The following is a 12,458-nucleotide window of genomic DNA, read 5'->3' as shown; positions in this document are numbered from 1 at the left end:
CTGTGGCCCATTGAGTAGTGGAACCAGAAACAATCTGGATCATTCATCCTCTCCTTCAGCAGTGGGTCTGTGTATCAGGACTGCAAATGGAGACATTTGTTTTACAACTACCTACTATGAGACTGGAAGCACTTTTCTTGAAATTTGTTTTAAGGTAGTGAGCTCGCCATCAAAGAGGAGATACAAAGACAAGACAAAGTGTTCTCTGGACAGGGATGTTAAAATTCCAGTTCCTCTATTTAGGGTGTGGAGGGGGTAGATAGGCTTGTTTGAATCTGGAATCCTTTCATCTCTGAGTCAGTGGTGCTAGGAATTTGGTCAGAGAGAGGATAGGCTGAAGGGATCTGTGGCGTGGGACATCCAAATTCATCTTATCCACCTAAAATAGGGAGGGAGGGAGATGACAGGGGAAATGATAAAGTGAGAGAAGAGGGAAGGAGAATCTGGCATACTCCTTGTAAACAAGACTCATTTCCCAAGATCCTTGTTCACTGGAGTGATTACCCATGTTTGTCAGAAGCAGCTGCCTTGGGATTGCTTCCCTGAGGCCTCCCCAAAATTAACAAATAGGCCTGAAAACAGTTCTGACTCAGCCACTTCCTTTCTGAACCTGGGGCTCAGGCAGCAGCTCTTGGGCCCCCCAGCCTCACGGGGGTGCCCACAGACTTACAGTTTGTCTCCTCTGCTAGGGGATCAAAGATCCAGGTACCAGCTTGCCTGCTTTTCACCTTTACCCTGTTCCAGCCCCGAGTCCCACAGTCTTACTTAAGATCCTTTATGTCCTGACTCTGAATTTTCGTTGAATGGAGGAGAGAAGTGGAGGCAACAGAACACAGTGAGCTCTAAGACCAGCACAGAGCAGTGAGTAGGGTTTGGACGTCATAGCCTCTCTCTTTCTTCCTTCCTTTTCTGATCTCTTCTCTCCTCCATTTTCTCAGTCATACAAACATACTCACATTCTTTGAAAATTCTTCATATAATCTAACCCTCTAGTATTTTTTTTAAAGATTTTACTTATTTATTTGGCAGAGAGAGACACAGCAAAAGAGGGAACACAAGCAGGGGGAGTGGGAGAGGGAGAAGCAAACTCTCCACTGAGCAGGGAGCCCCATGCGGGGCTTGATCCCAGGACCCTGGGATCATGACCTGGGCTGAAGGCAGATGCTTAACTGAGCCACCCAGGTGCCTCTAACCCTTTAGTATTTAAAGGTAAATAACAATCCCTCCAATCTTTCTGGCACTCTCCAGTTTTCAAAGTGATTTCATGTGCTCTGTTGCACATGATTCTCAAACCAGCAAGAAAAGCTTCCCTGGTGGGATGAGCCTCCTCACAGTCGGGCAAACAGGAAGCAAAACAGGAGGTACCAAAGGACACTTTTCTAACATCAAGTTTGGAACACTTTTCCATACCACCCTTATACTCTCTGCCTTCACTGCAGAAGGGTTTGTGTCTCTAAGGGCATCTGACCACACAAGTGTTCGGAACCCATTGAGTCTTACAGACTCAGAATAGCATTTCTGCACAGTGAGAATCACCAGGTGACTTCTAAAAAAGACTTGGTCCTCAGTGCAGAGCCACTGAATCATCTTAAAAATACCTGAACGTCTTTTTTAAAATCTGCATCACAGGTGATTCTGATGCACACTAAGATGTGGGGAACACTGGCCTTGAGGGCAAGAAATCAGATGGGCCAATGTTCCTGAATGTCGTCTGGCTTTCCCCAGCCTTGTTACCTGCTTCCGACCCTCGTTCCAGTGGGGAGGAGTCCCAGAGGGCCCTGAGTCCAGGCACCAGGCACCCGGATGGCTGGGGAGGGGTCTGAGACACAGCGAGCCCTTGCCACACCTTCCCTGTTCCTCCTCCTCATAGTCACAACACAGGGCCCGGCATCACTAGCTCAAGTCAGGGTAAACCGCACATTTTCTAGTTTATTGTGTAAGACTAAACTGGAATTTTAATTAAGCAGTTATTATAAACATCTTTCCACATATAAATAAGAAAAATTTTAACATCACTTATGGTCTTCCTAATCTCTGATTAGATGGATTATGCAATTTTTTAGAACAGCTTTATTTTTAATTTAATTTAATTTTTAAAAAGATTTTATTTATTTATTTGACAGAGAGACATCACAAGTAGGCAGAGAGGCAGGCAGAGAGAGAGGAGGAAGCAGGCTCCCTGCCGAACAGAGAGCCCGAAGTGGGACTCCATCCCAGGACCCTGAGATCATGACCTGAGCTGAAGGCAGAGGCTTAACCCACAGAGCCACCCAGGCACCCTAGAACCACTTTATTGAGATGTAAGTCAATACCATTAAAATTAACCCATTTAAAGTATACAACTCAGTGGTTTGAATATACTCACAGAATTGACAACTGTCACCACAATCAAATTTTAGGACATTTTTGTGACTCCCGATAGAAGTCTTGGCCCATTAACAGTCACTTCCATTTTGCCCTTCCCACAGCTCCTGGCAACCACCAGTCGATTTAATGTCTCTATGGATTTGCCTATTCTGTAATTTTTTAAGCAAAGTTTCTTTTTATTATTATTAACAAGGCTCTGATAAACATTTATACATTTTTAACATTTTGCCTGATAACATCTTTCTTAAGATAAATTTCTAGAACTAAAAATTGCTTGATCAAAAGCGTGTCCTTTTTTTTTTGTTTCCAAAGTCACAAAATGACATTGTTGAGTGTACATTTTTCTCCTTTTTGGTCTGTGTGGAAAATACCCAGTAATGTGGAGAAAATATTTCTCAAGAGTAATTGTGTATGTGTTTGTGTGTATGAAAATGTACTTTAGAGCATACTTCTATGACTTTCAGGAAATATAAAATTAAATTTACAAAAAAATGGGAAAACTGAGTATAAACAGTCTGGTATTTGCGTCAGTGCCCAGCATGATCACAGTGATTTCTCACATAAAAGCAGGAAGTTCCCGGATCTCAAGTATCTTCAATAACTGCCAGTTTAATTTATGACCCTTGTCTTTCCTTCTTCAAGAGATAATTTTCTTTGTGATTTAGCTCCAAAAAGTCCATTTTGCTATTTCCTTGAGGTATTGAGTTAATTTAAAAATTTCTTTCTCTTGATTTACCTGTAATGAAAGCTGTGAAAATTAAAACATGTTTCACAAATGAGATTGGCAAAGGATGAATGAGCCCAGGACACTCTGGCAATATGTATGAAAATGAAAAGTATGTGTCTTTTTTACTATAACTAAAAATATGTCCAAACTATATGTACAAAAGTATTCACTGGTATATTTTTTAATGGGGAAAACAGGGAAAAAAATCTAAATATCCATCTGTAGGATATTTATAAAATATGTATAATATAATCATAAAATGCAATAGTATGCAACCATTAAAAAGGATGAAAATATTGATTTAGAGAATATTCTCCAGGATGTTGTTGAGTGAATAAAAATGATTTAGTGAAAAAACAAAACCAAAAGAATTCACCAAATGTTAACAGAATGTGGGGTAGTTTTCAGTTTTGTTTACATTTTTCTTGTATTGCTTGAATTTTTCATAATGAATTTTTTTGTTGATATTAAATAGATTGCAATATAGTAAAAAGGTAATTTTATTTGAAAAAAAATCCATGGAATATCTTTAAAAATTTATATTTAAGTGTAGGGAAGACATTTCAACAAATTTCAAATAGAAGTTAACAATAAGTGAATACAAGTTTAAGACGGAAGTTAACACAGATGTCATGATAAAAAGGAAAAAGATTGGTTCATACAATAAGAAGATAGGGACCAATCTTTCTTATAAATAAGAAAAGCGTGGTTTAATGTCAGTGAATAGGCACTAAAATAGCTTCAGATCAAAAATGTCACACCCATATCCAATTATTAAAATACTATCATAAAATACAAAAAAAAAGAGAATTGCTAAATATGTATATATGTTTTTATATACACACACACACACACACACATACATCCTTTTTAACTTAAAATCCTTTAAGGCTTCCTAATTGCATTTATAGAATAAAGTTTTAAAACCTTAACAATATTGACTGCTCAGGACCCTGCTGACCTGCATGACCTCACTTCTCACCTGTACCCTTCTCATTCAACCACACTGGTCCTTATTCATAACACAAACATGGCAAACCCTTCCTCAGGGCCTTTGCATACACATCTCTACCTGCAAAGCTATTTGCTTAGGGCTTCATAAGACTGACTGCTTTTTGTCCTTCATGTCTCAACTAAAAAGACATTGAAATGTAGAAAATGGCGAATTATATCCAGTCTAGTTATATTCTCTCATTTTTAATTTTCAAAGTTTTCATTCCATGTACGGTAGATTTTCCAAAGGAAAAGAAAGACACAATAAACTGTTTTAATCTTAAATACTTTAAAAATGTTGTTGGTCTAATGTTTTCCCCTAAATAGTTATCTCATTGAATAATGCAACCTTTTATATGCAACCCATCATTTTAAAGTACTACCCTAATAATCCACTCAGTCCTGCCTGATTTGGCTCTGCTTCTAAAGCTCTACCCCGCACTCGAGCACCATTACCACACTGGTTCAGAATCCTTTATAGTTGGTAGACAAAGTGTCCCATTCTTACACTTTTTTGAGAATTTTCCTGGTTTATTTTCATATGAAATTTAGAATAGTCTTTGTTTCCCAAAAATCTTGTTATGATTTTGACTTCAACTAGGCTAACTGAACTTCAGATTAATTTAGGAGAATATGCACCTTTGCAATATTCCATTGCTATTTAGAAATGAGTAAGTCTGTCCACTTATTATTAAATGGAAAAAAGGATAATTGGAAAGTCCTGGCCGATTCTTAACTTCTTAATGCTTAGAATATTGTATTGATAATGTGAACAGAGTTGTTTCACATTGTATTTTCACCCCATGATTGTTTACATATATTTATTTATAGTAGTAATGGGCCATATGCATTGAGTGCCCACTAAATGTCAGCTCTTTGTGTTAAGCACTTTATTGCTTAAATTTATCTTTGCCATCACTCACTTTTCACATGAAGAGAGCGAGTCTTGAGGAGCTCAGGTCACTGGCCTGAAGTTTCACAGCAAGTGGCGGAGCTCAAACACAGATACCACCATCTAATAGCCCAGTCTGAATCATGGTGCTGTATGGCTTACTGGGAGCATTCTTGGTTTGGGGTCTTCTCCTTGCGTGACTGACCACTTTACAAAGGCTGCTTTGTATTTCTAATGGCATTTCAGTCGATTGTCATAGGTTGCCCAGATAGAACATCCTATCAGCAAATAATAATTTTACCTTCTCCTTTCCAATGTTTTTATTCTCTCCCTTTATCCAACTCTATAATAGCCATTTCTTACAATACATACACTGGTTTTAGATATCCTTTAGCAATCTATTTGATATCATCACATAGAAATCTTTAAACATTTCTCAGGTATTATAAGATGATAGAATTTTAAATAAGACATAGACATTATTTCTGTAATATTCAGTATGCCAGATTAGAAATTGCTGGAATGACAGAGTTGCATAAGGATTTTCCATGTTATATGTTTGTGCCTATTATTAGTTTGTTGTTAACTTAAAATATTATATTTTTAATTTTTGGAGGAGCCTCCATACTGTTTTCCATAGTGGCTACACCAGTTTAAATTCTCAGAAGGGTTCCCTTTTCTCCACATTCTTGTAAACACTTCTTGTTTCTTGTCTTTAAAAAAAAAAAAAAAAGATTTATTTATATATTTTACAGAGAGAGAGAGTATAAGCAGGAGGGGCAGAAGGAGGCAGAGAAAGAATCTGAAGCCAACTCCACATTGAGAAACAAACAAAAACCAAACAGACCCTTAAATGCAGAGAACAACCTGGTGGTTGTCAGAGGGGATGTGGGTGGGACCTAGATTAAGAAATATCAACTTCCATTTACATAATAAGCCACAGATATGAAAAGTACAGCATAGGGAATATAGCCAATAATATTGTAATAATATCGTATAGTGACAGATGGTGACTACATATACTGTGGTAAGCATTGCAGAATGCACAGAATTGCCCAATCATTGCTGTACACCTGAAACTAATACAACATTGTATATCAGTTATACTTTGATAATAACATTTTTAAATTATAAAATTTAGTCAGGTATTTTAATGCTAGGAAAACAATTAATTTTGCTTACATTAATGTCTATGTTCAATTGAGGACACTTTATAAACAAACATTTATTGGTGCCTATGTTGCAGACAGTTGGGGAAATGGATGGAGTCAATAATAGTGGAGTCTCTGAGTTTCTGCTCCTGGGGATCTCAGACAGTCCTGAGCAGCAGCGAGTCCTGTTTTGGATGTTCCTGTCCATGTACCTCGTCACAGTGGTGGGAAATATGCTCATCATCCTGGCCATCAGCTTTGATCCCCAACTGCACACTCCCATGTACTTCTTCCTGGCCAACCTCTCCTTCACTGACCTCTTCTTTGTCACCAATACAATCCCCAAGATGCTGGTGAGCCTCCAGTCTCAGAACAAAGCCATCTCCTATGCAGGGTGTCTGACACAGCTCTACTTCCTGGTCTCCTTGGTGGCCCTGGACAACCTCATCCTGGCCACAATGGCATATGACCGCTATGTGGCCATCTGCCGCCCCCTCCACTACACCACGGTCATGAGCCCTGGGCTCTGTATTTTGCTCCTCACCTTGTGTTGGGCACTTTCTGTTTTCTATGGCCTCACCCACACCCTCCTCATGACCAGGGTGACATTCTGCAGTTCCCCGAAGATCCACTACATCTTCTGTGAGATGTATGTGCTGCTGAGGCTGGCATGTTCCAATATTGAAGTCAATCACATAGTGTTGATTGCCACAGGCTGCTTTATTTTCCTCACCTCTTTAGGGTTTATGATCATGTCCTATATCCGAATTGTCAGAGCCATCTTCCAAATACCCTCAGCCACTGGGAAGTACAAAGCCTTCTCCACCTGTGCTTCCCATTTGGCTGTGGTCTCCCTTTTCTATGGGACACTTGGCATGGTATATCTGCAGCCCCTCCAAACCTACTCCATGAAGGACTCAGTAGCCACAGTGATGTATGCTGTGGTGACCCCCATGATGAACCCTTTCATCTATAGCCTGAGGAACAAGGACATGCATGGGGCTTTGGGAAGACTCCTCCTAGGAAAAGCTTTCCAGAGGTTGACTTGAGATATTTTGGGTATTGAAGTGGAGACTGGGAATTTCCTCTACCATGTGCAAGGCATTATCCTATGGGAGACAGAAGAGTGATTAGGACATGTCTCCAGCTCAGAATGAGCTTACATATCTGTGATGAAGAAAAGACACTTCCATGTAAACCAGTGTCCCCCAGACCTTGCTAGCCTTGGCAATGCCAACACTCATACTAGAATTTTACAGGATCATTCTTTCAACTTTCCTGATCACAGGACCACCATCCCAGCTTTTCAAAATATGCCAAGTAATGGCCTGTGGAGAAGGTGGTGTTCTCTACACACATCAATTCATGGTCCTGAGTTCTGGCCCTCTCTAAGGGGCCTGCTGCCTACAAGCCACCTGGAGAAGACAACTTGCCCTACTCCCATGGCAGGGGCACTGGATGAGTTGCCCATTTCCAGCTCTGTTGGGCATGGACCCCACTGCTTTCATGCTAACCCACATTCCCTCTGAACACAGTCCTTGCTATTCAGGAAAGACTTGTAGACAAGCTCTTCTCCTTTGCTCTGGGCTGGTTTTCATCTCTTGGGCTTCAGGGCAATACTAACTGTGCTTTTCTCCTGCTTTCCTTTTCCCTGTGGGAAGACCTTAACCTGGGCAGCCCATTCTGTCCTTCATTACTGTGGCTCCTCACTCCCTTGCCCTGTCTCTTCTGTTTGCTACCACTCCATCCTTCACTCAAAACACAACTCCCCAGCCTATCAACACATGCTCGTGAATAGGAGTGGCGGTGGAGGTAGTAGAAGGCAGGAGGTCACTGTGAGACTCAATCTCTACTTAGGTTCAACCAGCCATGTACAATGAGATGAAGAGAAACTGAATAGCAACTGATGAGAAGGTTAGTCCCTGGGCGGTGGCATTTCCAAACAGGGAGCAGTCTTTTGCAGATCAATCCATGGAGCCAGACATGAGTTTGACAGATGAAGAATTGAATTGATCTGAGGTTCAATTTAAGTAATTGATAAGGACTGAGTGCCTTTTAAGGGCCTCAAACTGGGTTACAGACCTGAATCAGAAGCTCACAATAGACAATGAAGAAGAGTATTTTAATGCAATGTCTGAAAGCAATGGTTATGCTCTGGGCAGGAGGATTGGAGGACACAAAGGAGGAAAGCCTAGCTTGGCTTGTTAGTGAGGGAGGATTCAGGGAAGGCTTCCTTAGGGTGGTGACAGCTGAGCTGAGTCTTACACAACACCCTGCCACATGAAGAGTTACCCAGGAAAAGGCGCAGGGCAAAGTAAGGTCACTGCAAGAAAGGAGGGACACGGTGTGGAGGAGAGTCTTCCTATCTGCAGTAGCCAGCCAGCGTTCTAGTCCCAGGCCTACCTATCCCTTGTGTGGTCATGGTCATCCCTGGCTAGGCCTTGTGTTCTCATCTGAACGTTGAGTACAATAGCATCATGAATTGCTATTAGGTGATTACGTGAGCTAGTCATTGGCCCATTGTCAGTGTGGTTTTTACTGAGCAGGGACAGGTGGACAAAGAACAGGAAACAGCCTGATAGGTGAGGGGGATGTCCCGCCTGAGTGTACCTGCTGAGACAAGCAGCAGCCAGTGATGAAGCTGAAGGGGGAGGTGGGAGGGATCTCAAAAGGCCTCCAGTACCTTGTAGAGGAGCTCCAAATAGAGTCTGTGGACAATGAGGTACCTCGGGATGTTTATGAGTTTTAACTTCTATTGTTTTTAGTAAACCAACAATGTGCATTTCTTGAAGAAATATTAAAATAAAAATAACCCCCAAATACTCACCTGTATGCCTGCTACCCAAAGACAACTCTGGTATAAATTCTAAAACTCCAGTATAAATTCTAAACTTTGATCTCTGCTCTCCCTCTCTATTTCAGAATGAATTCAAATTGTTTTTAAACTTGCCTTTTCGATTAATAATGCCTTTCTATGTTAGCAATATTCAGCCACATTACAACTTAATGCCTACACAGTATTTCGGTGTGCCATTTAATGAATACAGCAGAACTTATTTAACACACTTGTTCCATATTTTAGTTGCTTTCAGTTTTCCTACTGTTTGCAACATGGCAATAGTGTGTCCATATGTACATCTTTGATATTGTTTCCTTAGGGGAAATTGGTGAAATGGAATTTTGGAGCCAAATGTTTCCATTGTTCAGAGCCTTTGATACATTTCCTGAATCATGCTCCACAAAGCTCATGATGACCTATACTTTAATAAGAGGGGTCACAAGATCCTGTTTCTGTATTGTTTGTGTTTATTAGCCTTGAGGGATGTGGGAAGGAGAGGAAGCTCTAGAACTTTTAAGTACAACAAGCAAAAGCAAAAGCAATTTTATACTTCATTAGCAACATAGTTCTACAAAGTGAACTATGTGGTGAGCTCAGGTTCTGACCTGTCACTCTCCCCAAAACTGTGCCCCTGAGAAAAAAGCCTCCCCCTCTTCGGTCCACAAGAAGGCACTAGAAGGCGGGCCCTGGAGTTTATCACTCCCTTCGGGGTAGGGTGGTGTCCCTCAGGAGCCAAGTTCTGCTCCACAACAGTCACTTCTTTCTCAACCATCCAGAAGGATGACATCTAGAACATGGGAGTATCTTCCTTGGACACATTTGGATACAGGAGGCGGAAGGAGGGGGAATGGCAGCTGGTGCCTCTGTTCTCTTTTTTGTCTTCTTCATCCCAATAAATATCTTTTATTTAAAATCCTGAGTATTAAGGGGGCTTAACTTGGCCTTTTGAGCTGTGGCAGATTGTGGGAAACTGTTGTTACTATGGGACATTTAGGCATTTTCCCCATACCTAGTTAATAGTTCTGGGACGTAAGCTCTGATTATACAGTAGTCCCCCCTTAAGTGTGGTTTGGTTTACTGTAGTTTTGGTTATCTGCGGTCAACCACAGTCAGGAAGCAGACGGATCTCCTGACACATCCTCAGAACGTCAAAAGTATCCTAAGGCTACATCACAGAGCCTATGTCATCCATCTCCTTCCATCTCCTCCCTCAGGCAGCCATTTTGTCATCCTCACACCATCACAAGAGAAGCTAAGATATTTTAAGAGAGATAAAGAACACATTCACATTACAGTTCATCATTATCATTGTTTTATTTTATTATCATTGTTAATCTCTTACTGTACCTACTATCTAGCTATGTATGTGGAAAAAAACATAGTATACATACAGGATTCAGTATTACCCTATGGTTTCAGTCACATTTTTGATAAGGGTTGGCCTATTTCCTATTATGTGTTACTTCTAGAATGTAACATGGTGGAAGTACCAGTTGAAAACCTGGAGTTTTCAACTCCTTCCCTCTGACAGGATTCTACCTCCACTTTTTGTCTCCATAAGCCTGCTAACTCTTGCCTCACAACTCAGCCTCTCAGCTGCACCTTCTGCTCCCAGCCTCTCAGCCCCTGTCTTGGAATCAACAAATGGCTTGTGGGGAAAGCAGAGCAGCTGTCAGCAGTGTCATTCTGGGGTTCCTTGTTTTCCTGCATTTTGCCCCCCTGCCCCAGTTCATCTGGTAGCTCTTTGAGGCCTCCCAGACTTCTGAGGGCAAGTTTGTTTCTTTGCTTGACCAGGAGTGTTGACACAAAATGAACAAACTTTTTAAAATTTCTAAAAAAAAGGAAGAAAGTTTTAAATTTTATTGGAGTCCAAGCAAGGACAGCTGCCTGGGATACACAATCTTTACAAAGAAAGGAGTGCTCTGGAGAAGGAATGTTTAATACAGGATCTTATATGTTTTTGTTACATCAAGAGTTACAAATCATCATGAGGAAGAGCATTTTAGAAAATTACAGGCTTTATCATATGCTTTTAGTATAAGCAAGATTGCAGATTTCAGAGTGTGGGAATAGAATGCCAGGGAGGATTTTTACTCTTAAGTCTGAAATGTTTCTTTTAGGTTATCTGCTAATGAAGGAGATGTACAGTGTGTGCTCAGGGCAGAAAGAGCTTTTGCCCTTTGAAGTGTGGTGAAGTCATTATGACATTGGTAAAAGTGTATCTTCTCTGAGAACCCGGGAGCAGGGCCCACAAATATTAACAGTTGAAAGTTTCCTTTATGAGGAGCAGGTTTAGAGTGGCTCTTCTCAGCCAGTTCCAAAGGGAATTGAGTTCTAATAACTAAGGTAATTCTATGCAGTGAGTTAACTTCTGTCCTTTGCATCTAGAATGTGCTGTGGAGCCTTGGGAGAATTGAGAACATCGTCATTCAGATAATTTTGTATAGGGCTTAATTCTGTCATGGAAACCCAGTTGTGAAAGGCTAGCATTGTCCCTGGATCGCAGGGTTCTTGTCTCATAGAGTCGAAGAATGAATCTCATGGACACAAGTGGGTGAAGTGAAGTGAAATTTTATTAAGTGAAAGTGAAAGCAGAAAGCAAAGAAGAAGCTCTCTTGAGTGAGAGGGGTCCCAAAAGAGCTGCCACTGAGGCTTCTAGTGGCAGTCTTTTATTGAGAACTGACTGGGAAGCTTGTGGCCTTGAGATTCTTGTGCCATCTTGGTTTGAGCAAGAACCATTGATAACACCTTTAATGACTTAATTCTTTGAGGTTTGGCCATTTCCTATGATTACACTGTAGCCACCAAAGAAAAATATTCCCTGACATCAGAGGCCTGGTGATCTGTTTCTTTATCTCTTGTTCACTCTGGCTTATCTGATTCTGACTGCCACGAATAGTTTCAGAGCCCATCCAGGGGTGCCCTACCTCTCCCTGCCTACACCTTAACCCTTTCCTCACTCACTATGAAGAATTATATTAAACTAGATTAGGCCCCGTGCCCACAGAGAACCATCATTCCCAGGAACAATCCAGATGCCCAATAGAAACTAATAGCTGTTAGAAAAGGGGAAATGGAAGTCAGAAAGACTGTAAGTGTTCACTACAAGCAATTATCAGGTAAAATACATTGTAGTTTTTTCTGGCTTCCTCTCTGACATCATTACTCTCATACTCAAAATAAGAAAGAAGATGAACAATCAAAACAACAACAACCTTTCTAGAGCTATCAAATAATTGAGGTCACATAAATGAGAATTTAACATTTGCTGTAGAAAACCATGAAGATTTTAGAGGATGTTTGTTAGGACAGTGTAACCTAGACTATCTAATCTGATGGAGATGGAAAAAATCTTTTCCACTCAATGTGAGACATAAAATCATAAAATTATAAGAAAAGATTATCAGTCTGAAAATAAAGAGCCACAGCGAGAGGCAAATGAACATCGATTTAGGATCAAAGAATTGCACTTCTGAGAGCATGGAGTCT

At 40.7% G+C, this 12,458-nt stretch overlaps 1 protein-coding gene across 1 annotated transcript; it reads left to right on the top strand.

Moving 5' to 3' along the window:
• The first annotated feature begins 6,198 nt into the window (after nucleotides 1-6,198).
• LOC111151716 (olfactory receptor 1D2) lies at nucleotides 6,199-7,179 on the top strand. Its single transcript, XM_022509876.1, has one exon. The coding sequence runs from the start codon at nucleotides 6,217-6,219 to the stop codon at nucleotides 7,177-7,179; it is 963 nt and encodes a 320-aa protein (XP_022365584.1). The 5' UTR covers nucleotides 6,199-6,216.
• Nucleotides 7,180-12,458: the final 5,279 nt, after the last annotated feature.

The sequence above is a fragment of the Enhydra lutris genome, unplaced genomic scaffold, assembly GCF_002288905.1.
Source record: "Enhydra lutris kenyoni isolate GAN:26980312 unplaced genomic scaffold, ASM228890v2 scaffoldscaffold26, whole genome shotgun sequence".
In the NCBI taxonomy this organism is placed as follows: Eukaryota; Metazoa; Chordata; class Mammalia; order Carnivora; family Mustelidae; genus Enhydra; species Enhydra lutris.
Note: the sequence above shows the minus strand (reverse complement) of the source record. Positions and strands in the feature narration are given on the sequence as shown.